Source organism: Mauremys mutica, chromosome 25 (assembly GCF_020497125.1).
Source record: "Mauremys mutica isolate MM-2020 ecotype Southern chromosome 25, ASM2049712v1, whole genome shotgun sequence".
In the NCBI taxonomy this organism is placed as follows: domain Eukaryota; kingdom Metazoa; phylum Chordata; order Testudines; family Geoemydidae; genus Mauremys; species Mauremys mutica.
This window is the reverse complement of record NC_059096.1, coordinates 13,382,902-13,409,970: the sequence shown is the minus strand read 5'-3', so window position 1 is coordinate 13,409,970 and position 27,069 is coordinate 13,382,902. Positions and strand designations below refer to the sequence as shown.

The following is a 27,069-nucleotide window of genomic DNA, read 5'->3' as shown; positions in this document are numbered from 1 at the left end:
AGCGAATTCCATCCAAGGTTCTGCACTCGGGACTCGGCACAGTCTGAGCATGGAGAGTCAGCGACTGTCCTCGTATCGGCGGCGCTTCGGCCCCCAAGCCACCGCTGTCCACCAGCCCCTGAGATCCTCGCCCTTCTTGTGGCTCATGTCCCCCAGCCCCAGCACCAGAGTCTCCATGACCAAGAAGAAGAGCTCCAGCCTGAGCATCCGTGCCAGCCCCAGGTTCTTCCAGGACAAGGCCGATTTCTCCCTGGCCGATGCCCTCAACACCGAGTTCAAGGAGACGCGCACCAACGAGAAGGTGGAGATGATGGAGCTGAACGACCGCTTCGCCAGCTACATCGAGAAGGTGCGCTTCCTGGAGCAGCAGAACAAGGTGCTGGTGGCGGAGCTCAACCAGATCAGAGACAAGGAGCCCACCAAGCTGTCCGACATCTATCAGGAGGAGCTGAGAGAGCTCCGCCGGCAGGTGGACCAGCTGTCTAATGCCAAGACCAGGCTGGAGATCGAGAGGGAAAATCTGCTGGATGACGTCAACGGCCTCCGACAAAAGTAAGGAGCCTCCTTTGCCGGGCGCAGGGCTGGAGGGCAGCCGCAGTAGCGTCTGGGGGCGATGCAGCCAGAGCAGGTCACCTAGCCAAGACAGGTCACACCCAGAGAGAGCGATCACTGACCCTGAGTAGCTGCAGCTTCGATGCACTTTAAAGCGGGTGGGGAATCTGTGTGTGGCTGCAAAGGCAGAGAGGAGCAGTGCTAGTGCGTGGGGCTGGGTGTTAGAATTCCTGGTTCCCAGCTCTGCCGCTCCCTTGCCGGCCAGTCACGTCCTCGCTCTGTGCCCCAGAGGCACCGGCCCCTGGAAGGGCTCTGCGGGTGGGAAGAGCAAAGTGTTATTCCACAGCCACAGAGCAGCCTCCCGTTTTCAGTGTTCAGAAATCCGCACCCAAATGTCTGCACCTGTAAACGTGCGGGCTCGTAAAACACACCCCCCGCCCCAGCTGGGTGAGCAGCGACACACAAAACCCTGGGTCCCTGCACAAAACGTGCTTGCCCAGATTGGGCAGGCGTAAACACGGGCACGCACAAACAGCTGGATCTCAGGGGTGGCAGCTGGCCCAGACCTCACATGGGGACGTCTACCGCAGAGGGACCTGCTCAACCTGACTCAGTCGGGGCTGTGGCGCTTCTCTTGCTGAGCCTGTGCGCAGAAATTTGCAGCATTCCTGGCACAACGTGCTCTGGCCGAGACTCCGCAGAAAAGACCTTGATCTGGGAGCCAGGCTGCTCACTCTGTACATGTCATAAAACCTCTGTCTGACTGGGAATCCGGGGAGGGCAGCAGCAGGCGACGGTTTACCAGCCTCAGAGAGAGGTTTGCTCTTGTATTTTGCTGGTTCTACACCACCAGTCTGTTGCTTGCTAGAGGAAGTGTCATCTAATGGTTAGTGCAATGGACTCGAGCCCTAGCTCCAGCCCTGGAAGAGGAGTGTGGTCTAGTGGTTAGCATATGGAAAACCTAGACTCCTAAATTCCATCCCTGCTTGGAGAGGAGGTGATCTACTAGTTGGCAGAAGGATCTTGGAGTCATAACTCCTGGGTCCTCACCATTGACTAGGGCAAGATTGTTACGTCTCTGTGTCGGAGCAGGGAGTGGTAGTGTCTTAGCACCACAGGGAGGTAGAAATGGGGTTAGTTTATGTCTGCGCCGGAAGGGCACAGGATTATCGCTGCTGGCAAGAGCTCGTCAGGAGGTTTCCAATGAAAGTTTGGTTCAGCAGAAAATGCTGGTTCATTGAAGCAGAAGTTCCCGGGAAGGGGCAGTTTGGACGAATCTCCGGAGTCGAAAGGGTTTGAAATTGTTGAAACGTCCCATTTTGACATTTTCAAAAGGAAAAGTTTCATGTTTCTGCTAGAAATGACTTTGGGTTTAAAAGTTTTACAGCGTATGTGCTTTAAAAAGGCTAAAAATGTAAAAGGACAAAATTGAAACAAAACTGATCAAACTGAAGCATTTCAGCGGATGCGGATGATTGGTTCATGAAAAGGTTTCACATTTCTACTTTTCTATCCCAACTCAGGATGGGGAAAAGTATTGGTACGTGTCAAACTCTCCTGGTCTGGGACAGCATCCCCCACCCAGCTGTCACTGAGTGAATCCTGGGGGCGGGGCGGCAAGAGGCTCCGTGTGGCTTTGGCAACCACCCACAACTGGGGCCGGATTTTCAAAGCGTTCAGCTTGTGTTGAGTTCAGCGCTTCAGAAAATCTGGCCCTGAATCTGGCCCTCAGCTCCCCATGTGCAAGGTGAGGATCCTGCTCCTTCCTTCCTCCCCGGCCTCCTCTCGTCTCTTCCGAACGTGAGGTGCCTGGGCAGGGACCGTCTCTTCCTCTGTGCCCCTGCAGCCCGGGGAACGCTGGGCCTCTAGCGTAGTAACACTCAGCAGTTACAATAACACTGGGCTGCGGACAAGGGCAGATGTAGGGGATAAAACCAGCAGTTAAAAAAGCAAGGGGCGACATCAGGGCCGGTGCAAGGATATTTTGCCCCCTAGGCGAAACTTCCACCTTGCGCCCCCTCTGCCCCCCCCCCCGGAGCATCGCTTATTATAAACGTTCAAAAATGAATAGTGCATAATGTGGCCTTGGTCATTAGAATTAATACAGATTCGTCTTGACAATTTATTAATTTCATTATTTAGTCTACATATTTAACGAAAATAAATGAATAACCTGACAGGGTGTGGGGCTGGCTGGCTTTGGGCACGGGGGTGCGGCAGGGGTTGGATGGAGATGCGGGGTGTGGGGCTGGCTGTGGGCAGGGCAGGGGGTGTGGGGTTGGTTGGAAACAGGGGGTGTGGGGCTGGCTGGAAACAGGGAAGGAGGTGTGGGGCTGGCTGGAGGCAGGGCAGGGGGTGTGGGGCTGGCTGGAGGCAGGGGGTGTTGGGCTGCCTGGAGGCACGGCAGGGGATGTGGGGCTGGCTGGCTTTGGCCAGGGCAGAGGGTGTGGGGCTGGCTGGAGGCAGGGCAGGGGGTGTGGGGCTGGTTGGAAAAGGGGGGTGTTGGGCTAGCTGGAGGCAGGGCAGGGGGTGTGGGGCTGGCTGGAACCAGGGGGTGTGGGGCTAGCTGGAGGCAGGGCAAGGGATGTGGGGCTGGCTGGCTGGCTTCGGGCAGGGCAGAGGGTGTGGGGCTGGCTGGAGGCAGGGCATGGGGTGTGGGGCTGGCTGGAAACAGGGGGTGTGGGGCTGACTGGAGGCAGGGCAGGGAGTGTGGGGCTGGTTGGAAACAGGGAGTGTTGGGCTGGCTGGAGGCAGAGCAGGGGGTGTGGGGCTGGCTGGAAACAGGGGATGTGGGGCTGGCTGGCTTCGGGCAGGGCAGGGGGTGTGGGGCTGGCTGGAGGCAGGGCAGGGGGTGTGGGGCTGGTTGGAAAAGGGGGGTGTTGGGCTGGCTGGAGGCAGGGCAGGGGATGTGGGGCTGGCTGGCTTCGGGAAGGGCAGAGGGTGTGGGGCTGGCTGGGGGCAGGGCAGGCGGTGTGGGGCTGGCTGGAGGCAGGGCAGAGGGTGTGGGGCTGGCTGTGGGCAGGGTAGGGGGTGTGGGACTGGCTGGAAACAGGGGCTGTGGGGCTGGCTGGAGGCAGGGCAGGGCAGCGGGTGTGGGGTGGTTGGAAACAGGGGGTGTGGGGCTGGAGGCAGGGCAGGGGGTGTGGGGCTGGCTGGAGGCAGGGCAGGGCAGGGGGTGTGGGGCTGGCTGGAAACAGGAGGTGTGGGGCTGGCTGGAGGCAGGGCAGGGCAAGGGGTGTGGGGCTGGCTGGAAACAGGAGGTGTGGGGCTGGCTGGAGGCAGGGCAGGGCAGGGGGTGTGGGGCTGGCTGGAAACAGGAGGTGTGGGGCTGGCTGGAGGCAGGACAGGGCAGGGGGTGTGGGGCTGGCTGGAAACAGGGGCTATGGGGCTGGCTGGCTTCGGGCAGGGCAAGGGGTGTGGGGCTGGCTGGAAACAGAGAGTGTGGGGCTGGCTGGAGGCAGGGCAGGTGGTGTGGGCTGGTTGGAAACAGAGAGTGTGGGGCTGGCTTCGGGCAGGGCAGGGGATGTGGGGTTGGTTGGAAACAGGAGGTGTGAGGCTGGCTGGCTTTGGGCAGGGCAGGGGGTGTGGGGCTGGAGGCAGGGCAGGGGGTGTGGGGTGGTTGGAAACAGGGGGTGTGGGGCTGGAGGCAGGGCAGGGCAGGGGGTGTGGGGCTGGTTGGAAACAGGAGGTGTGGGGCTGGAGGCAGGGCAGGGGGTGGGGTGTGGTTGGAAACAGGGGGTGTGGGGCTGGAGGCAGGGCAGGGGGTGTGGGGCTGGCTGGCTTCGGGCAGGGCAGGGGGTGTGGGGCTGGTTGTAAACAGAGGATGTGGGGCTGGCTGGCTTCGGGCAGGGCAGGGGATGTGGGGCTGGCTGGAGGCAGGGCAGGGGGTGTGGGGCTGGGTGGAAACAGGGGCTGTGGGGCTGGCTGGCTTCGGGCAGGGCAGAGGGTGTGGGGCTGGCTGGAAACAGGGGGTGTGGGGCTGGAGGCAGGGCAGGAGGTGGGGTGTGGTTGGAAACAGGGGGTGTGGGGCTGGAGGCAGGGCAGGGGGTGGGGTGTGGTTGGAAACAGGGGGTGTGGGGCTGGAGGCAGGGCAGGGGGTGGGGTGTGGTTGGAAACAGGGGGTGTGGGGCTGGAGGCAGGGCAGGGCAGGGGGTGGGGTGTGGGGCTGGAGGCAGGGCAGGGGGTGAGGTGTGGGGCTGGAGGCAGGGCAGGGGGCGTGGGGCTGGAGGCAGGGCAGGGCAGGGGGTGTGGGGCTGGAGGCAGGGCAGGGGGTGGGGTGTGGTTGGAAACAGGGGGTGTGGGGCTGGAGGCAGGGCAGGGCAGGGGGTGTGGGGCTGGAGGCAGGGCAGGGCAGGGGGTGTGGGGCTGGAGGCAGAGCCAGGGAGCCGTGCAGCGCCCCCGGCGGCCGGAGGAGGAATGACATCACTTCCCGGCCGGCCGGAACTGATCAAAGCTGCCGCGCTGCATGAGCATCCCAGACATTTTGGGCTTTTTGGCGCCCTCAAATCTTGGCACCCTAGGTGGCCGCCTAGTTTGCCTAGTGGTTGCACCTGCCCTGGGCAACATTCCTAGCAAGCCGAACACTATACGCACACACACACACACACACACACACATCCCATCTATCATTCAAGAGCCAGACAGAGACTGGAAGACAAGCAATGTTTCTGGCTATAAAAGATCTTGTGTTTGGCAGAATTTGCTACCCAGAAGTCTGGGACACATCCGGACGATGAGCTTTGGGGATGCCCCTGACACAGAGCACATGGAGCAGGGATCAAAGGAAAGAAGTCCTGCTTCACTTGGCAATAAGACCTTTGCCTGCCTCCAGGATCTGCACAAATACCAGCAAATCCAACCCCGCACACTCTGCACTGTGGGCAGTGGATGAACAATATCCCCCTGTCAGAGGCAGGGAAAACGAGCACCGGCAAGAGAAGTGACTGGCTCAAGGTCACACAGTGATTCTGTTGCAGAACAAGGAACGGGACCCAGGGTCCAAGTCCCTCCACTGTCTGTTCTGCTTATCACCAGCCCAGGGGTCTCCAGACCTGGCTTATTATACATACACTAGGCCTGTGGTTTTCAACCTTATTCTATGTGCAGAACCTAAACAATTTCGAATACAGGTACGGCCCACTGTGGAAATCTTAGATATTGTCTGTGCACCCTCAGGGGTCCTCAGACCACTGGTTAAAAACCATTGATTAAGTGACTGCAGGGAAGACTGCTTTTAATATGAGCCATCACAACTAACAAAACCCACTCAATCCATCTCACCTACCTACCCAACACAACCCCCACAATCCATCCCACCTTCCTACCTAACCCAACCCACACAATCCATCCCACCTACCTCCCTAACCCAACCAACACAATCCATCCCATCTTCCTACCTAACCCAACCCGCACAATCCATCCCACCTTCCTACCTAACCCAACCCGCACAATCCATCCCACCTACCTCCCTAACCCAACCCACACAATCCATCCCACCTTCCTACCTAACCCAACCCACACAATCCATCCCACCTTCCTACCTAACCCAACCCACACAATCCATCCCACCTACCTCCCTAACCCAACCAACACAATCCATCCCATCTTCCTACCTAACCCAACCCGCACAATCCATCCCACCTTCCTACCTAACCCAACCAACACAATCCATCCCATCTTCCTACCTAACCCAACCCGCACAATCCATCCCACCTACCTACCTAACCCAACCCACACAATCCATCCCACCTTCCTACCTAACCCAACCCGCACAATCCCTGGATGGATTAATTTAACATGCACAACCCTCACACCTCACAATCCTCACACCGTTCTCTTCTACTTCCCTCTGGACTGACATCTTGGAATAGCCCTTTTCTCCAGATGGGGAAACTGTATCTGTGTCCTCTGCATTGGCCACCCACACCTCAGCGTCCCGGGTCCCTTGGCCCAGTGACACTTTTGGGCAGCAGCTGTCATTGGCCTGGCTGCTGTTCTCGGGGGTGCTGTTCTGGGTCCCGTCTTCCCGTTTTCCTGCTGTGGCCCCTCGATCATGTGCATTCAAGCTCTGCCTTCCTCTCCTGCCATTGCAGAGCTCCCTCTGCTGCTCTGTGCCCCTGCTTTGTACTAGGGTCTGAGTGGCTCAAGGGTTTGGCAATATGGAGCCCTACACCTCAAGGCCCGTTTCCACTCTTTGCCATAAAGTAGGGTGACGCCTCCTGGCAGGGAGCTATGACGGAGCTGTTCCCTGCCACTGCCCGCGCTGCACCAATGTGGGAGTGACTGGAGGGGGGGATATGGGTGTGTATCGGTGGGTATTAGCGAGGGCAGGACGATGATGGGGTGTGCATGTAACAGGAAATGGGTTATCGGTGCTGGTGACAGTGAGAGGGGAATGGGCTGTCTGGCTGAGGTGGAGTGTGTGTATATTGAGGGGACTGTGGCTGTCTGTGTGAGGGGGATGGTGTGTACCTGTGTGTGAGAGAGAAGGATCAGGTGTGTGTGTCTGTGTGAAGAGGGGAGCTGTGTATATGTGTGTGACAGGGGAGGGGAGGGTTTGGGTGTCTGTGTGACAGGGACTGTGCGTATGTGTGTGCGACAGAGGAAGTTAGGGTGTGGGTGTCCGTGTGAAAAGGAGGGACTGTCTGTATGTGTATGTGACAACGGAGGATTGGGTGTGGGTGTCTGTGTGAAGAAGGGGACTGTGTGTACATGTGTGCAAGAGACGATGGTCGCGTGAGGATGTCTGTGTAAAGAGGGGCACTGTATGTATGTGTGTGTAAGAGGAGGGTTGTGTGTGTGTGTGTCTGAGTGTGTGTGTGTGCGCATGCAAGAGAGGAGAGTCAGGTGTGCATGTATGTGTGTGACAGAGGAGGGTGGGTTGTGGGTGTCTGTGTGAGGGGGACTGTGTGTATGTGTGTGTGTGACAGAGGAGGGTGGGTTATGGGTGTCTGTGTGAGGGGGACTGTGTGTATGTGTGTGTGACAGAGGAGGGTGGGTTGTGGGTGTCTGTGTGAGGGGGACTGTGTGTATGTGTGTGTGACAGAGGAGGGTGGGTTGTGGGTGTCTGTGTGAGGGGGACTGGGTTGTGGGTGTCTGTGTGAGGGGGACTGTGTGTATGTGTGTGTGTGACAGAGGAGGGTGGGTTATGGGTGTCTGTGTGAGGGGGACTGTGTGTATGTGTGTGTGACAGAGGAGGGTCAGGTGTAAGTTGTTAGGGGGCTTATTCCTTCACCCTCTCACCTCCCTGGTTCTTTCCACATGAACAGAGAGCAGCAATACCCGAAGTCCGAAGGTGCAAACGGTTCGATGTTTATTGGGGTGAACTTCCAGCAAGCATGAGTCCAGTTTCCTTCCTCAGTGTCCCCCTTCCCAGCTCTGACACCACAGAGCCTTGCCTGTGTCCCTGTTCCCATTCCCCACCCCCTTAGCAAAACATGATCCCAATTCCCACACCCCCATTCCCCCCCTTACTTCCTGATTGGCTGCAGACTATTGTTGTATCAAGCAGGCGAGTTCAGTTTGTCTAAATTTGCATTGGGACCTATTGAGCTTGAGGCCTGCTGTGCGGATGCAGTTTAGTACAGACTGCAGATTATTGTCATGCTCCTCAGTGGTATTTCCAACCACGAGAATATCATCCAAATAGCACCGAACTCCATGGTGTTTCTTCAGAATCAATTACATCATTTTTGGAAGGCACTTGGGGCTGAGGCGAGACCGTATGGAACACGTTTCAAACGAAATAGCCCCTCGCGTAATAAATGCTGTGAGGTCTCTGCTGTCTTCATGCAACATAACCTGGTGGTATGCGCGCTGCAAATCAAGAGTAGAAAACATTTTTGCTCCACGGAGTTCTGCAAATACTTCTTCTATGTGAGGAAGAGGATGGCTGTCAATCACAATAGCTTTGTTTGGCTCCCTTAAATACACACAAAGGCGAATGCCTCCACCCTTCTTCTGCGTCACCACTATAGGTGAAACCCACTCCGAGGAGTTCATCTCTTCAATAATGTCCTTTTGAACAAGTTTTCTAAGTTCCTCTGAAACAGCTTCCCTGACTGAAAATGAAAAGCGCCATAATTTCTGTCAGACGGGCATCACGTTATTCTGCATTTTAACTTTATGCAGAAACCCATAAGCACAGCCGAGTTTCTCCTCAACCTGGTGTTGGGCCCCAGCTGAAACTGGTGTGTGTACCGCAAGAGTGCTTTGCTGAGGAAGATCAATTCGTCCATTAACTACCCTGAGATTTAAAGCAGCCAATAAATCTCTGCCAAGGATAGGAGTGCCTTTGTGGACAATGTAGAACTCTGCAGTTACACAGCAATCACCAAAAGTAACTATTGCTGGCAGGCAGCCGTGTACTGGGATATGGTTTTTCAACTAGCACACCAACTGAAGTTGGGGTTCAGTAAGAGGCACATCTTTAAAGTAATGCAAATAGATGGAATCAGGTAGCATAGATGCTGCTGAGCCAGTGTCCAACATTAGCTGAATAGAGTGTGATTTGCCTGAGGGTCTGGCGGAAACGTTTACAGTGCACTTTATCTGTTCTGGAATATGTGCAGTAGTGGTTTAGTCCACGCCCAGCACAGTAACAGCTGGCATTGTAACTGCATGAACCCATTGATTGAACTGGCTACTGCGACATACTTTAGCAAAATGCCCAATCTTTATGCAGTGATTGCGCTGAGCTACTTTTGCTGGCCATCCTGTGTAGCTTGCAAGGTGTTGTGGGGATCCCCAGCGAAAGCTTTTCCTGTATTTTGCATTTGCCGATTCGGTGGCTTTTTATTAGTTTTCCTCTTGCAATGGTTTATCTGCAGCGATAGTGAACTTTTCTGCAAAGGAGTCACAGCCTAGACTGTGCCTCCTGTATCTCTGCTCATTATCTTGGCTTCAGCTGTAGCTGACTCAATCTAAGTAGCAATGGTTATTGCTTTTTCTAGTGTGAATGGTGGTTCTAGAAGTGAGCGTTCTCTTACACGAAGCATGGTTGTTTCCTCAATGAGCTGGTCTCTAATCGGCTCATCTGCCATATTCCCAAAGTCACGAGTTACAATAAGACTCCTCAGGGAAGCAATATACTGCATTATAGTCTCCCCTGGTTTCTGCTCACGCTGGCGAAATCTGTACCGATTAGCTACTACACTCACTTTCGGCACAAAAAAGTTCTTTAATGCAGTGAGTGCAGTCTCATATTTATCATCTGCAAGGGGAAACGTGTAAAATATATGCTGCCCTTCTGCTCCCAGGCAGTGGATTAGCAGAGCAGCTTTCTTACTTCAGAAATCTCTGTAGCACTGTTTGCAAGCAGGGAAGTCTCAAACACATGGATCCAGACAGCAAAAGCAATTGGAGGCTCACCTGGGCATTGCAGAAAGGGTGCAGGTGCGTTCAGAGGCAGAAGATCCATCCTCGTCGCCAAAATGTTGCATCAACCAGGCAAGGTACTAACAAGCTTCAACAGGACTTTATTCTTACAGTGCAAACCTCTATACCAAGCTGCTGCTGCACCCTCTGTAACTCTCACTCTGCTTCCTCAACTCCTCCCCCCTCCATCCTGTTTCCTGTCCTTTCAGACTCCCAATAGCCAGTGCTCCCTGTTCTAATAATTACAAGCAACATCTAAACACCCCAACTACACCACATAACGCTGTCCTCGGGAGCCAAAAAATCCTACCGTGTTATAGGTGAAACCACGTTATATCAAACTTGCTCAATATACGTTCCATTTTGTGCATCCGATGAAGTGGGATGTAGCCCATGAAAGCTTATGCTCAAATAAATGTGTTAGTCTCTAAGGATGTGGGTGTCTGTGAAGAGGGATACTCGGTGTGTGTGTGTGTGTGTGTGTGTGTGTGTGTGTGTGTGTGTGTGTGTGTGTGTGTGTGTGTGTGTGACAGAGGAGGGTCGGATGTGGGTGTCTGTGTGAAGAGGATACTTGTGGTGTGGGGGTGTGTGTGAGAGAGAGACAGGAGGGTCGGAGGTGGGTGTCTGTGTGCAGAGGGATACTCGGGGTGCGGGGGGGGATGTGAGAGACAGGAGGGTCGGAGGTGGGTGTCTGTGAAGAAGGATACTCGGGGTGCGGGGGGGATGTGCGAGACAGGAGGTGGGTGTCTGTGAAGAGGGATACTCAGGGTGTGGGGGTGTGTGAGAGAGACAGGAGGGTCGGAGGTGGATGTCTGTGAAGAAGGATACTCGGGGTGCGGGGGGGATGTGAGAGACAGGAGGTGGGAGGTGGGTGTCTGTGAAGAAGGATACTCGGGGTGCGGGGGGGATGTGAGAGACAGGAGGTTGGAGGTGGGTGTCTGTGAAGAAGGATACTCAGGGTGCGGGGTGGGATGTGCGAGACAGGAGGTTGGAGGTGGGTGTCTGTGCAGAGGGATACTCGGGGTGTGGGGGTGTGTGAGAGAGACAGGAGGGTCGGCGGTGGGTGTCTGTGCAGAAGGATACTCAGGGTGCGGGGTGGGATGTGCGAGACAGGAGGTGGGAGGTGGGTGTCTGTGCAGAGGGATACTCGGGGTGCGGGAGGGATGTGAGAGACAGGAGGGTCGGAGGTGGGTGTCTGTGAAGAAGGATACTCGGGGTGCGGGGGGGGATGTGCGAGACAGGAGCTGGGAGGTGGGTGTCTGTGTGCAGAGGGATACTCGGGGTGCAGGGGGGATGTGAGAGACAGGAGGGTCAGTGGTGGGTGTCTGTGAAGAAGGATACTCGGGGTGCAGGGGGCGGGATGTGTGAGACAGGAGGTTGGAGGTGGGTGTCTGTGCAGAAGGATACTCGGGGTGCGGGGGGGGGGGATGTGAGAGACCGGAGGTTGGAGGTGGGTGTCTGTGCAGAGGAGTGGGGGATGCGGCTGTACATCAATGAAAGGGAACGATCAGGGCTCTGCACGCTCCCTGGTTGTTTTGACCTTGAGGGTTTGTTTGTTTGTTTGGGTTTAGCTCAGAAAAGCCGATAATTCTATAAAACTGCCAAGTGCCTGTTTGCTTCTTGTTTCAGGTTACAGGACGAGATTAATCTGCGGCTCGAAGCTGAAAACAATTTGTCTTCCTACAGACAGGTGAGGCGTGCTCCGCTGGCGGCCAGCCAGGCCCTGTCCTGGAAGCTGGGGGCCCTCAGCTCCTTGCTGGATCAGGCCCCTCAGCCTGGAAACCAGAGCCTGGCTTGGCAAGCCCAGGCCGCTGTGCCAGTGGAACAGGGCGTGGGTGGGACTCGAGTAGTCGGGCAGCCCAGTGTCGGGGAGTCCAAGGGTCACCAGTGCTCGTGGCCCCTGCCAGGGCAGGGAAAGGATTACGGGAGATGCACCCAGCTAATCCGGGCCGGTGACCGGCCCCCTACACTGCAGGGGGAGGCGAAACTCCCCCTGGCCCTGGCAATCTGGCCTGGGAGGAAATTCCATTTCAGTGCTGTGGGCAAGATGCCTGTTTTGGGGCAGGCCACGTCCAGAGCCGTCATTGCAGATCTCACTCAGAGCCGGCGTTTGGGGTTAGGAGGTGATAGAACTGAGTGAAAGACGAGAATAGCTCAGCAGAGCTGAGCCAGGCAGGGTGCGCCCGACATCTGTCAGGTGGGCCGACTGCCCTGCCCTCCTGACTCGGGGAGGAGACCCTGGCAGTGGCCTCACTGCAGTCAGAGCACTGCCTGGGCAGCGATGAGTCGCTCTCCCCGCCCCACCCGGGGAAGGGGGTGCCAGCTGCACTGACCATAGCGGGGCACCCAATCCCCCTGCCAGAGTCCTGGTGGTTTGGGCTGGGAGGAGACTGGAGACCAGGCACTTCCCTGAGCCACTGCAGCACCAGTTGAACTGTGAGCAAGGACCAGCCAGTGCCACCTCCGAGCTCCGGCCTGTGTCCCAGCTCCAGCTGTGGCCACTCCTGATGCTGCAGAGGAAAGGGGGGACGGAATACACTGAAGCGGGGGCGGGAGGGGAATCCCTTCCTGACCCCTGCAGGTGAGCAGCTGAAGCTCTGAAGCATGGGAGTTTAAGAACATGCAACAAACCAAAGGGACCCCCAGACTTGCCGAGCCCCGCGCCCCACCATCACAAGCCAGCCTGTCACACAATGTACCCATGAATGTGCCCAGCTCTCTTAAACCTAATTCAGCTGTCTGCCCCCTCACTCCTGCTGGGAGGTTGTTCCAGTACCTCTAATCATTAGAAACCTGCTTCTAATTTCCAGCCTGAATTTGTTCATGGCCAGTTTATCCTCATTTGTTCTTGTGCCAACATCGTCCTTCAGCGTCAATAACTCTTTGCCCTTCCTGGTGTTCACCCCGGACGTATTTATAGTGAGCAACCAGAGCCCCTGCTCCATCCCACCCCCTGCAGCCTTTGTTTTGCCAGATCAAACAAGCCAAAGTGTTCCACTCTCCCCCCATATGGTCGGCTCTCCGCAGGGGCGGCTCCAGGCACCAGCACCAAGCCACTGGGAGTGCTCTGCTGGTCACCGCGAGGGCAGCAGGCAGGCTGCCTTCGGCAGCTTGCCTGTGGAGGGGCCGCTGGTCCCGCGGCTTCGGCGGACCTCCTGCAGGCATGCTGCCGAATCCGCGGGATGGGGACCTCCTGCAGGCAATCCACCGAAGGCAGCCTGCCTGCTGTGCTTGGGGCGGCAAAATACCTAGAGCCGCCCCTGGCTCTCCGTACCCCTGACCCATCCTAGCAGCCCTTCTCTGCACCTGTCCCAGTTTGAATTCACCTTTCTTGAGCATGGGACACCAGACGTGCACACCGTGTTCCAGATGAGGTCTCACTGGTGCCTTGTACCATGGCATTAACCCTGCTCTCTCTCTCCTGGGAATCCCTCGCCTGACAGCCTAGGGTCTCATTTGCCGTTTCCACGGCCTGTGATGGACCCACACACCCAGGTCTCGCCTCCAGCTGATTAGCCCCCAGTTTGTAGCAGTTCTTATGAGACCCTCAGTGCATGACCTTGCCCTTTGCCCTGGGTGATGGGGCTGCGTGCGATGGTGGGGGCAGGGCTCAGCAGCTCTGGGGACCCCTCCCATTTTGTCCCTATAACTCAGGAGTCGGGGTTTCGGCCGGTCACCTGCAGGGGTCAGGAAGGGCTTTGGTTTCCCCAGTGCATTCTGGGTTGTTGTTTGCCTCCCTCTGAAGCCTCAGGATGGCCGAGGCTGGGCTGGGACACTGGCTGGGGAGCACCAGGGCTCGGGGTGGCACTGGGCGTTTTCTCTCTCTCTCAGGGGCTTGGCTGGTGGGTCTAGCTCAAAGCTCAGGGTCTGACCGAGCGCTGTGTGGGGGCTGGGGCAGGAATTGTCCCCAGATCAGGTTGGTGGTGAGCTTGGGGGTTTCGCCTTCACTTGCAGCGTGGGGGGGTGAGTCACTGGCCAGGATTGTCTGGGGTCTGTCACTTCATCATTCCCCTGCCATGGCAAGGGCCCTGGCGCCCCTTGGCCTGTGGCACGACACAGCCCAGTGTCCTGAGAGCTGTGACCCGTTGGGTTCAGTGTGCGGGGCTGGGTGGGGCTGGGGTCCTGCCTACAGGCGAGGTCAGATTCGCTGAGCTGGGGGTCCCTGCTGCCTTCGACTCTGTGCCTCTGATCCCCCTCACACTGACACCACGTCTCACACTCACCCCGATCCCCCTCGCACCGACACCACGTCTCACACTCACCCCGATCCCCCTCACACCGACCCCCTCACACCGCCACCACGTCTCACACTCACCCCGATCCCCCTCGCACCGACACCCCATCTCACACTCACCCCGATCCCCCTCGCACCAACACCCCATCTCACACTCACCCCGATCCCTCTCACACCGACCCCCTCACACCACCACCACATCTCACACTCACCCCGATCCCCCTCGCACCGACACCACGTCTCACACTCACCCCGATCCCCCTCGCACCGACCCCCTCACACCGCCACCATGTCTCACACTCACCCCGATCCCCCTCGCACCAACACCACGTCTCACACTCACCCCGATCCCCCTCACACCAACACCCAATCTCACACTCGCCCCGATCCTCCTCACACCTACCCCCTCACACTGACACCACGTCTCACACTCACCCCGATCCCCCTCACACCAACACCACGTCTCACACTCACCCTGATCCCCCTCGCACCGACACCATGTCTCACACTCACCCGATCCCCCTCACACTGCCACCACATCTCACACTCACCCCGATCCTCCTCGCACTGACACCACGTCTCACACTCACCCCGATCCCCCTCGCTCCTACCCCCTGACACTTACACGTCTCACACTCACCCCGATCCCCCTCGCACCAACACCACGTCTCACACTCACCCCGATCCCCCTCACACCCACCCCCTCACACCACCACCATGTCTCACACTCACCCCGATCCCCCTTTGCACCAACACCCCATCTCAGACTCGCCCCGATCCCTCTCACACCGACCCCCTCACACTGACACCACGTCTCACACTCACCCTGATCCCCCTCGCACCAACATCACATCTTACACTCACCCTGATCCCCCTCGCACCAACACCACATCTCACACTCACCCCGATCCCCCTCGCACCAACACCCTGTCTCACACTCACCCCGATCCCCCTCACACCGACACCACATCTCACACTCACCCCGATCCCCCTCACACGGACACCACGTCTCACACTCACCCCGATCCTCGTCACAGCGACACCACATCTCACACTCACCCTGATCCCCCTCGCACCGACACCACGTCTCACACTCACCCCGATCCCCGTCACACCGACACACACCCTTGATCCCTCATGGACACACACACACACTCACAGTGTGGTGCAAGGTGCTGCCGTTCGGAGGCGGGGGGTTGAAGTTTAGGCCCTTTGTCACACTGCTGCCTGCTAGAAAGACTCTGCATCCTGCTCCGAGCACATGGCTGTGTCTGCAGCCTGCCTGGGTGTGAGGGACCATCCTACCCCTGCCCCTCTCAGGCCCCTTGGGGGCTGACGGCCCTGGGTTCTGGCCTTGCCTCGGGCTGCACAGTGTAGGCAGCTGGGGTATTGCCCCTGTGGGAGTGTGGCAGGGGCAAAGCACCTGCTCTCTGTTGATGGCCTTCCAGAGAAGGTGGCTGTAACTGGGATTTGGGAGGGAGGGATGACTGAGCGTCTCAGGCCAGTGACCCTGGGTGCAAGGGGTGATGCTACCCCATGTTTTATAGCAGGGAAGATGCAAACAGGTGGAGTGAGAGCTAACTCTTCCCCACGACTAAGCTGGTGAACAGGCCCCAGGAGCAGGCTGAGCCCTTGGTTGGCCCAGGTACCAGAGCCCATACCAGTCGCTCGGCCCCTAACCCATTGTGCACAAAAGCATGGCTGGCCCTGGAGTCAGGCCAGGTCCCCAGACCAGCGCGCTCGGAGCTGCACGTGCTCCTGGCCAGAGCTGTGACTTCACCTCCCCTGCTCTCGCCCACATGGCAGGATGTGGACAATGCTGCATTAATGCGCCTGGACCTGGAGCGGAAAGTCGAGTCCCTGCAGGAGGAGATCAACTTCCTGAGGAAAGTCCATGAGGAGGTATCGTGTGTGACCCACCCTCCGGGCCCCTAGGGTGCCTGGGTGGGGCTGGGATGGCAGGGAGAGCCCTGACGTCTGTCCTTGCCTTGGGACCAGCTGCCCAGAGGGGCAGGGACCTTACAGTGGGACTGGCTCATCACTCTCCTTTGGGGGGTTTCTCCTCCCCCCAGGCCCTCCCTTGGGTTCCATTGTGCACCGGCGTGCTGGGTTCCCATCACCTGACCTGTTATTCCTGCCAGCCAGGAGGGAGAAGGAGGGAGAAATCTTTGGCCCAAACTCAAAGGGTGATATGTAAATTCTGCATCTGCGAGGGGGTGTCAGGGGACCTTCGCCGGTGTAATATACACCCCACAGTCACATGAGAAGGGCCTGCACCTTCTTCTGCTGTCCTGTCAGCTCCGCCCCTTGCTGTGAGTTAGGGGAGCTCCTTCCCGTAAACCCCGGCACGGACGGGGAACGTCCACCAGCTTGTCCAGAGACCCAGAGAAGGACGGATGGACGGAGGTCTGCAGCCGCCACAGCAATGGCTTGTCATAGCACAGAGTGACCAGCAGTGGGCGCTGCAGAAGGGACGTGGCTGGCCCGATTTCCCACAGGGTCAGACCATTCCATCCCTTGGGAGCTAGTGCGGTGCCCACCGATCCCCTCCACGCCGGGATCCGCGTCTCCCAGCATGGCACAGCCCTGTCTCCGTGCCGCCAACCCGCCTCGCTTGTATCTTTGCAGGAGCTGAGAGAGCTGCAGGAGCAGCTGGCGCAGCAGCAGGTCCACATTGAGATGGACATGTCGAAACCGGACCTGACGGCGGCGCTGCGGGAGATCCGCATCCAGTACGAGTCCATGGCCTCCAACAACATGCACGAGACCGAGGAGTGGTACAAGTCCAAGGTAACGGGCCTGAGCCAGGCCCTCAGACCAGGGGCGGCCAGTGAGGCACCTGCCTCTGACCCCTCCCACTGCTGCTCTGACTGGTCCCCTGCGTGATGCCCCATGTGCCACCCCGGGGAGTTACCAGACAGGTTGGAAGGGCTGGTTCATGAGCTATTCCCCTGCAGTGAGTCCCCATGAAGTCCCGGCTACCAAGCCCCTGCTGCAGCCACTGGAATCCTTCCTTCAATCAGCCGGTGTCTCTCCCCGGTCCCTGTTCCCGTGCGCGCCGAGCCCCTGCTGCGCGCTCTCCCCGCGGAGGACGTCCCTGGCTCGCCGGGCCAGGGGCACTAACTCCCCTCCCTCAGTTTGCAGACCTGACGGACGCGGCAGCCCGGAACATCGAAGCCCTGCGCCTGGCCAAGCAAGAAGCCAATGAGTATCGGCGCCAGCTGCAGGCACTCACCTGCGACCTGGAGTCCCTGCGGGGGATGGTAGGTGTGGTGCTGGGGGCAGCGGCAGGCAGCAGTGGGGGCCCTCCATTAGCACAGGCCTCCCAATGAACATCACCCCCGTCACTGAGCCCTGCTTTGGGCTCCAAATTCCCTTTGTCTCCAATTAGCCTCGTCAGATAAACCTCGGCTCAGAATCAGACACGCCAAGCCTGGACGTAAGGACTCGACAGTCACCAAACAATGCTGGGCCTTGTGCTCCTGTAACGTGCGAAGAGGAAGGCGGCCAAACAAGATGGGCCAGAGTCTGCGCCCGTGGGGCAGGGGCAGGACGCTGGGCTAGGGGATGGGGTCTGCGCCCGTGGGGCAGGGGCAGGACACCGGGCTAGGGGATGGGGTCTGCGCCCATGGGGCAGGGGCAGGACACTGGGCTGGGGGATGGGGTCTGCTCCCATTGGGCAGGGGCAGGAGACTGGGTAGGGGATGGGTTCTGTTCCCATAGCACAAGGAGGAAGAGTAGCAGCTGAAGAGAATGACAGGTCTGGCCTGGTGCAGGCAGGAGGTGGGGGACTGGACTACGTGCTCCAGTGGGTGCCCCCCCCCGACCTCTCCATAGCAGCCCTGGAGCTCGATGATCCCCGTTAGGATCACGTGACCCTGGTCTGCTGGCGCCATGTCACCAACGATGACATGATCCCTGGGGGCGACCAGCCGAGGGCCGGGAGAATCCGGATTAGTAACGGCCCCTCATCCCGCCCCCTCAGAACGAATCCCTGGAGAGGCAGCTGCGGGAGATGGAGGACCGCTACGCCATTGAGACAGCCAGTTACCAGGACACAGTCATCCGGCTGGAGGAGGACATCCGGAGCCTCAAGGAGGAGATGGCTCGGCACCTCCAGGAATACCAGGACCTGCTCAACGTCAAGCTGGCCTTGGACATTGAGATTGCCACCTACCGCAAGCTCCTGGAGGGAGAGGAAAGCAGGTGAGCCTCCTGCCGACGGATGGAGGGATGCACCCCGGGGGGCCACTGCCTCTCTTGCTGTGCTAATAGCCTGTAATGCACCTGGGAGTGGTTATCCCCAGGCCTCACCTCCCCCAACCAAGGGGCCCCTCCAGCGGGAGGACAATGGCAGGATGAGGAAGGGGAATTCATTCTTTCAGGGGGACTCTGAGGAACCTGTTCCATGGATACCCAGGGGACACCAGTGCCCAGGGCTGCCAACCCAGCACCCCTTGTCGTAGCTAACGGGTGCTCCAGGCCGCTGCTGCACTGAGTGGCCGGGGTCTCATGCTCTGTCACTTAGAGAAGAGCCTGAACCAAACCCTGGATCCAAACTCTCCCAACCTTTGGAGGAAAGCTGCCCGGATCCCCGCCTGGCAGCGTGGGCCCATCTCGCCCATGTGCTCTTGGAAGCGAATGACTTTCAATCGTCCCCCTCGCAACCCCACTGACCTCAAGAGCATCCGTGCAAGCAGAAGCGTCCAGGCAGCCAGACGCTGAGGGTATATGGCTGGGTTGGGTACGTGGTGGGAATGGGCCTCTGGTCACCTAGGGCTGCCGATTTTGCTTGGAGGGATTCCTGGGGGTTTCATCACCTGACATAATATTTCATTAAAGATTCATCTTTAATTCCTGGACACTCCTGGAGGGTTGGCAACCCTATTGTCAGCGGCCTGTTCGAGAGCTCTCTGACGAGCTGGCCGGTCACGTGGGTCTCCCAGCAAAGGCCTCCCTTCTCTCAGTGAGTCAGAGGCAGCCTTGCCTGGGAAGTGCCTCTTGTGGGGCCCATCTCACACCTGTCCCTCTCCGTTTGCCTTGTTCCTGCAGGATCACCATCCCCGTGCAGACCTTCTCCAACCTGCAGATCCGAGGTCAGGATGCTGCGCGCCCCAAGGGAGGAGGGATGGGATGGGTGGTCGTGGCTACGTCGCACCTTCACGTCCGGGTGTGGACTCACTTTGCCATGGTGCTGCCCCCGCCACGCACAGGCTCTGACTCTGGGCCAGGACTGGAGGAAGGGCTGGGTAATGTGATGGCCACTTGCGGCTAGAGGCGCTAAGATGGGGGCCATCCGATCTCGTGCTCCAGGGCATAAGCTGATCACTGTGGGGAACGTCTCCTTAATGCACAGAGTTGTGCAACTTCTCCTGCATTGTGGGGTTTTCCCCCATCTTCCTCTGATGCACCAGGGTTGGTAGCACAGTTCAATGGACAGGGAGCCAGGAGACCTGGCTCTGCTCCTGTCACTAACCTGCTACGTGACCTTGGGCGACCCTTCCCCGCTCTGTGCCAAACAGGGAGAACCATCCCACCCGCAGAGCCTGGGGATGTGAAGTCTGAGTATTGGCACTGGCACCAGTGGGAGGCGGGTGCCTGGTGCTGGGGCCCCACTGGTCTGATCTGGGCCAGCCCATCCCGTGTGTAGATGCTCCCTGTGTCCAGCCAGGCCAGGCTCCAGGAGGTACAGGGGAAGGGAAGCCTGCGCCGTGGCCTCCTCTGGGACCCAGCCTGGTGGGGACCCTGTAACAGGAACAGGAGCCATGACAGTGTCCCTGAAGCCACTTCTCCGACTGCAGCCTGCTCTGCGGTGCGGGGGGACCCTGCAATGTGGGATGGGGGAGCCCCAGGGAGCCACGAGCTTCGGGGGGTGTTGGGGCAGGAGGAGGTGGAGATTTGGAGCATCTGTGCCTTGCCCCGGGCCATGTAACTTTCCAAGCAGGAAGTCAGGCAGGCGAGACCCACCGCGGGGCAGTCCCCACAGAGAGGGGGCCAGGGTGCGGTGCCATCGCAGTACCCAGCCCACAAACTCCACAGCCCCGTCCGAACAAACGGTATCACGTCAGGGCAGCCCAGCCAGGCGCATGGCAGGGGACAGCCCCAGGGAGTCCACAGGGTACCAGAGGGGCTGGGACAATGTGCAGAGTGGGGGGCTGAGAGCCACTGAACCAAACTGTAAACCCTGCTTGTGATGGAAACCACTTCAAGCCCCCAGCACCCCTAGTTCCAGCACCTGTGCTGTGTGGGCTCGTGGGTCCACTTGCTGTGGGCCGTTCCCCTCCGGTGTGAGGCGGGGAGGGGAGCACAGAGCCCTTTGCGAACAGATCTCGGAGCCCAGTGAGTGCGGAAGGGCTGTTAGCCGCCGCCAGGACAGGTTTCATGGCTCCTGGGCCATGCGTAGGGAATCTCAGCTCAGGCCCAGAGCTAGCCCGACCTGGCAGCCTGCGTGGCCCAAAGAGCTTCGCTCTGCCTTGTTCTGCCTGGCTGGGCCTTCTCAGAGAGGAGACAATGGCCACATTTGCTCTTCCCCCCAGAGACCAGCCTGGATACCAAGTCAGTGTCTGAGGCTCACCTGAAGAGGAACATCGTGGTCAAAACTGTGGAGACCAGAGATGCAGAGGTAGGAGATGGTCTCCCCTGCCCTTGCCCCATCATCCAGCCCCACCCCTGCCTGCTGGACACCACCTGACCTTGCCATGATGCAGTTCCCAGTTGTCTGGGGCTCCCAAGTAACGGGCCGGGGCCGGGGCCGGGGCCTGGGGGGTGATGGGCATGTGCCTCGCTTGTGGAGCTGTAATGGCCTAGTGGGGGCAGCATTCTCCTGGGGAGAAGCAGGGGGGTTGTTCTGTTGGTGGATCTCACCGCTAGTCGACCGCCTGCCGAGTCAGCGACCCCCTGGGTGTGTTTGCTGAGGTGTCCAGCGAGGCTGGGGCGTGTGGCAGGCCAGGCACTGGGGAAGGACGTGCTGCTGTGCGGGAGAGCTGGGCAGGACAATTCAGTGGAACAGGTTCTGTGGGACGATGCGGTGTCATCGAAATCAGGCCTTGTCTACACCACAGGGGAGGTGCACATGCCACAAAGCGACTTCTCACGGCAAAACTCCGCTAGTTTGCCGACAAAATAAAACCACCTCAGTGAGAGGCATAAAGCATCAGGGTCGACCAGGCCTGCACAACATACAGCCACTGTGCGGCCCATGGGAGGATTCTAAATCCTGCGCACACGGCACTCTGCGGGCAGCCCAGAGCCCTTTAAATCTCAGCTGCGGCCGGGAATCAAAGGGCTCTGAGCTGACAGCAGCGGCGGGGAGCCCTGACCTGAGCCCTTTAAATCTCAATGGCCATCCATCCCTCTCTCACTCCGCCGGCCGCGAGGAGACGGGAGGGGACTGGGACCGGGCACGTGGAGCCCTGGCCTGGCCAGTCAACCTGCAGGTGCACAGGCAGAGCAGGCGCGGGCATCCATCCCTCTCTCACTCCGCCGGCTGCGAGGAGACGGGAGGTTCCCCGCATGCGCCATGCACCTGCCAGGAGGTTTGGTGTCTGCCCTCCCGGGAAGGCTCTTTAGCTGCAGTTCGAGGGAAGAGGTGGCAGCAGAGGCCCCGCGGCTGGGCGGAGCTCTGCACTGCTCCAGCTGGCAGCATGTGGCTTTCCCCATTGACTTTGCATGTTGGCTCTCGGAGGGCCATGACCCTTCCTGACGCCGGGCACGGAGGGACAAAGGGGCACAGCTGGCATGTCAGTGACCCAGCCTCGGGGTGTGGGCGGCCCCCATGTTCCCTCGGTGCCCTGGCACACTGAGGAGCTGCGAGTCCCAGCAAGCTGTGGCAGCCCGCAGGAGCGCTGGGGCGGGGAGCAGCAGGGCCGGCTCAGTAGGGACGCACTGGGTCAGGGGCGGTAACACCCTTTCTGGGTCTCCAGCCAAGCACTTTGCTCCCCTGGGCGGCCTGAGCCCTGCCGGGGGGGTCACTAGCATTAGCCGCACAGCTGGACTGGCCTGCCAGGGTCCAGTGACCGGGCGGGGAAAAGACCCCAGGGTGCCACAGCAGTGGGGGCCCAGGTTCAGGGACCCCCGAGGTGCTAACCCACCACCCCACCCACGGGGCAGCCCTGGCTCCACACAGAGACAAATCCCCCACAGGAGAGTGGGGCTTGCTAGGGACTTGCCTCCTGGCCTCCCAGGGGTTGGGGGCCCCTCGGCTGGCTCTGAGCCAAGGATATCCTGCCGGTGGAGGGGGCAGCGACTGGCCACGACGGTAACAGTCGCCCTCTGTCTGCCCACAGGTGATCAAGGAATCCAGCCAGGAGCACAAGGACTAAGCGTGTAGCCGTAGATCACTAGCAGCGTAGATCCCGCCCGGCACTCGGCCCCTCCGACGTGGAAGCAGCAGGGCCCAGCGGCTGCGAGGGCCCCACCCGGAGGGAACGTGTTTCGCTTGCCGGGAGCGGCGTTAACGAGACTAACCGAGGAGCTAGAATAACCAGCGCCCCTTAGAACTGCTGCGCACTGTCCCGGCGCGGGCCGCAGGCGAGCGCCTCGCCCGAGCCCCGTCTCTCCCTCCCGCCACCCCTGCCCGTGCTCCCGTCCGCCTTGCTCGCTGCAGTCTGGGGCAGAGGCCTGCAGAGCGGCTCCAGAGCCTGGCGGGGTTTGAGGCCCTGCTGAGGCTGCCAGAGGCTGTGCTAGGCCCACCCAGAAACCCCCGAACACCGGCTCCCTTGGGGGGCTCTGCCGGAGGCTGCGTGGGGAGGGCAGGCGGGGAAGGCAAAGCAATCGAGGGCCCAGCTCGTGCCCACAGAAAGGGCCAAATCCATGGCCCGGGAGCTGCAGAGTTTCCACTGCCTCCTGGAGCCCAGGGGCGGGATTGGGCTGCACCCCACCACCTGCCCCAGATCTCAAAGCCCCTAGGATGGTGCAGGCCCTGATCCCGGCTCAGGCCCAGGCATCCCCAGGAGAGGTAGGAGGGGCCCTGAGTGCGAGTCTGACCCCTGTGGCGTTGCAAGAGCGGGGGATGCTGTGGAGAGCAGCTCTCCTTCAGCACTGCCCCCCGCCGGCCTCCTGGAGATCAGGCTTCCGGGGAGGGAGATGCTGCTGCCCTCCCTGGGACGGGCTTGGGCCCACAGGAGCAGGGTTTCTGTTCCCTGGCCCCTGCAATGGAGCCTGCTCCCCGACGCACCGGCGATGGGCCCGGGCAGGCAAAGGCACTAGGCCGCTGCGCTGCACCAAACGCCCTGGCCCGCCCAGGAGCCGTGGCTGGGCTAAGGCGGAGAACAGCTGGTCGGAACCGGAGGCAGGGCTGGGCTGGCTGGTGTCTCCCCGGTTCGTGCTGAGGGCTGAGCACCAGGCAGCTGGAGCCAGAGGAGCTGGGGGGACGGGAGGGACAGAGCCTCGCAAGGAAACAGCTTCCTGCTGCTGTCGGGAGGCCATGAAGCCTGCTCAGGCTGCAGAGAGGAAATCAGACCAATGATGGGGGGAGAGGTGCAGGCCGCAGCATCGTGGTTTAATCCTGGCCCGTTCCCAGAGCCCGGGCTGGCAGCTGCGAGGGGCGTGAGGGGTGGGGCCCTGCCGAGCAGCGATGCTCAGGGTTTGCCCTGTTTGGCGATGGCGGCGTCCAGCCCTCGCTGTCATGCCTCCTCCGAGCAGCACGGCAGAGCCAGGGGCTGGTGAGCTGAGCTCTGTGCCCTGCTTGGCTACAGCCTGGGCCAACGCCAACCAGGTCTGGGGCTCCCTGTCATTGGCTCCCCTGGGAGCAGAGCAGGCCGTTAGCTCCCCCGTCTGGGGGTATTTTCCTCCCTCCCAGACAGGCTGAGGAGAGCTCGTGGGTGTTTGGGAGGGGCCGGGAGCCATCACAGAGCAGGCCCTATGGTCGGAGGGGCTGGCGGCCTGAGTTACAGCCCAGGAGGGGCCCTGCCCCCTAGCAGCACGAAGGGCTTGTTACCAGGTGCCCTTGTCTCCCGGTTTCCTACGGGGCTGCTCTGAGACGCTCACTCTGTGGGGCAGGGGCAGTGCCAGCGGAGGGTGCCTGGCTCAGCGGGGTACTGCTCTGGCTCGGGAGGGGGCAGAATCAGGCTCTATGTCGAATCCTCTCTATGGATTGTTCTCTGTGTGTCCTGAACTGTTGGACCGTGGTGTGTGCCGGTGAACAGCCGCCACCTTCTGCCCCAGAGGTGGCTGCATTGCAGCCGGGGTGGATACAGTGCAGGGATGTGACTATGGGTGTAGAGCAGCAGGGTGGCTGATCTCAACCAGCCACTGCTTCTTCCCCCAGTTGGACGTTTCTAATGCAAGTGAAAATGGAGCGGGTGGAGAGAAAGGGATTGAAGGGCGAGAGAGGAGCCAGATGGGGCCAGCCCGTCCGGGAACCCCGTTGTGTGTTCAGGGACAGATGTTCCTAGCGACCACAGCTGCATTGGGGAGGAAGGGGGCTCCATTGTCACTCCAGCTCCAGCTGCGCTGCAGCCCCGCATGGGCCATGCTCTGCCAGTGATCTATGTGCCAAACACTGCCCTCACTGCCTGCCGCCCTGCAGCCTCATGCAGGGATGGGCAGCGGGAGAGGGAAGGCGGCAGCAGGCCCAGAGTTTGCATATTCTGTGTCCCCGAGGAGCCTGGTCAGACCCTGCCAGCCATCACACCTGGGCAGCGAATCCGGTGAGTGCGAGCGCCCCGTGCGTGGGGTGGAAAGGCAAACCCACGGGCCTCCGCTACACACATGGTTTCCAGCCAAGCCAGTGTGAGGCAGCCACCCCGCAGGGCAGGACGGCCGTAACTCAGAACGACCTCCCCAGTGCTCAGCCTGCGGGACTTGGCCTGCCCGCGCCTGACCCATATCTAGCCCGGATCTAGCTGCATCCCGGTGCTAGGCGCCTCCGCCCCAGTTCCCTCGTGCATGGCTGGTTTAGGAGCAAAGATCTAATGGCTGCTTCCAGGACCAGTTAGTGCCATTCATCTGCCCCTGCGCTAGGAACTCTGCTCGCAGGCTCCAAGTGCAGGTTATCACCACGAATCCATGCAGCCGTGCAGCTCCCCAGAGGCAGGGGCGTATTCTTATCCCTTACGTGCAGCTGGGCCGGCTGAGGCAGAGAGTTGTGACGTGCCCAAGCTCACGCAGCAAGGCAGCGGCAGAGCCAGCACAGCCCCCGGCTCTCCTAGCTCCCACGCCTGTGCCCTAACCACTAGACAACACTCTCCTTGTAGAATCTCCACAAGAGCTTCCCAGAGCGTTGAGGGGATGGTGGCGCTGGCGTGGCCTTGCAAGGCACCTGCAGCAGCCGTGCTGGGCCTGGGTGACTCTCCCAGCCAGGTGCCAACCCGTTCAGAAGGGATCAGAGATTCTGGGCGGCTCAGGTTTGGGGTCTGGGGGATTTTCAGAGGTGGGTGCCCAGCATTTCTTAAAACCAGAACCCTTAAAGGTGTCTCCCGATGGGCCCCCAAAATGGAGCCCTGCCCCCAGCTCACTCGTCACTTATGGAGATCTTGCTCCACGACCTTTGGCCTCCGAACCTGTTTCCATTCCCCCAGAGCCCAGACCCTCATCCAGCCGCAGGGAGGGGCAGGGTCCCCGGACCTGCAGGAATTGGCAGGGGTGGGTGGGTGGCCCAGGCAGGAGGTGGCCTGGGGCGCGCCAGGGAGCAGGTGTGTTGTGTGTTGTTTGTGTAGCACCCTCGCTCTGCGCTGATATGTTAGTGAGCCGTCCCCCGCTGGAGTGTCTGCATCGCGCGTCGCTACTGATCCATACGCTTATGGCAGCAGCAGCCTGAGTCGAGCAATAAAGCTGAAGCAAGCAGTGCCTTCTCGCTGGGCGGCTCAGTCTCCCTGCGCCGTGCCCAGAAACATGAGCACTCGGTTGTATCTGCAATAAACTAGTGTGAGCAGCTCCTGGGCAAGCTCAGCGCTCCCAGCGCCTCCCGGTCCCAGCTGGCATCTCCTCAGCCCTCTGCTCTGCCAGTGCCCCATGCCCAGCCTGGAGGGCCCCTGCTATTCCAGGCCGGGGGCCCCACACAGCTTTTGCCAGTGCAGCTCAAGCCTGACCTGAAACAGCCTATGCCAGGTCCAGCTCCCAGCCCCAGCGTCTTTGCTGGGGTGTCTCCGTGGTGAGCTCCGCACTCCCTGCTATAGTCCTGCCATAACAGTCCTGCCAGCGCACTTCAGTCCCAACCCCAGATGTTCTGAGCTGCCAACACCCAGCCGCACCATGGAGCCAGGGGGCTTGTGACAGGAACTCAGGCGCAGAAGGGGAAATAGGCAGTGGATACCAATTGGCTCCAAGATAATACGGCAACTTTCCCAAACTGGGGAGGACAGGCACGCGAGGGCCGTAGGTGCGAACCTCATGTGGAAGACAGCAGCCAGGCAGCATTAGGAAGGGATCCCCTCATGCCTCAGGAGAGAGGAACAAGGATTGACCCTGGGTACTTTAGCAGCAAAAGCACAGGCTTGAGCTGCAGGCTGCCTCGGAGGAGCTGGGACCAAGCCAATTTTCAGCATTGTGCCCCGACGTCCCAGGCCGGAAAAGGGAGTGAGCAGGGAGGTGGTAACATCTGCAGCTGACACCACGTTCTCTGGACTTGAGAAGAAGGGCAGGAAATTCAGAGGCCCCCAGCCAATCAGGGCGAACTGGCAACACGATGGCAAATGAAACTCAGTGTTGTCGATTGCAAGGAAAAGCTCATTGGAAGGAATAATCCGACCTGCTCATGCCCGTTGTTCGGGTTCCAAATTAACCGCAAGCCCTCAGGAAATAGCCATGTGCTCAAAGTGCAGTGAGTAGGCAGAGACGGAAACAAGAACCCAGATCACTGACTGGTGTGAACCGTCACACACCATGGGGGGGACTGGTGTGAACTGACACCAGGGGCGGCTCCAGGCCCCAGCACACCAAGCGCGTGCTTGGGGCGGCAAGCCACGGGG

At 59.7% G+C, this 27,069-nt stretch overlaps 1 protein-coding gene across 1 annotated transcript; it reads left to right on the top strand.

Annotated features, from left to right (window-relative positions):
- Nucleotides 1-27,069, top strand: LOC123356453 (glial fibrillary acidic protein). Its single transcript, XM_044999724.1, has 9 exons — nt 1-552; nt 11,557-11,617; nt 15,968-16,063; nt 16,790-16,951; nt 17,299-17,424; nt 18,147-18,367; nt 19,214-19,257; nt 20,698-20,783; nt 22,447-27,069. Exons 1-9 carry the CDS (start codon nt 50-52, stop codon nt 22,480-22,482), a joined length of 1,335 nt encoding a protein of 444 aa, XP_044855659.1. The 5' UTR covers nt 1-49; the 3' UTR covers nt 22,483-27,069.

Bases quoted from the DNA above. Each gene is read 5' to 3' on its own strand.
- LOC123356453 (XM_044999724.1), top strand. From the start codon at position 50: ATGGAGAGTCAGCGACTGTCCTCGTATCGGCGGCGCTTCGGCCCCCAA. The intron at 16,064-16,789 runs GTATCGTGTGTG...GTATCTTTGCAG, and splicing joins TGAGGAAAGTCCATGAGGAG to GAGCTGAGAGAGCTGCAGGA. The intron at 20,784-22,446 runs GTAGGAGATGGT...GTCTGCCCACAG, and splicing joins TGGAGACCAGAGATGCAGAG to GTGATCAAGGAATCCAGCCA.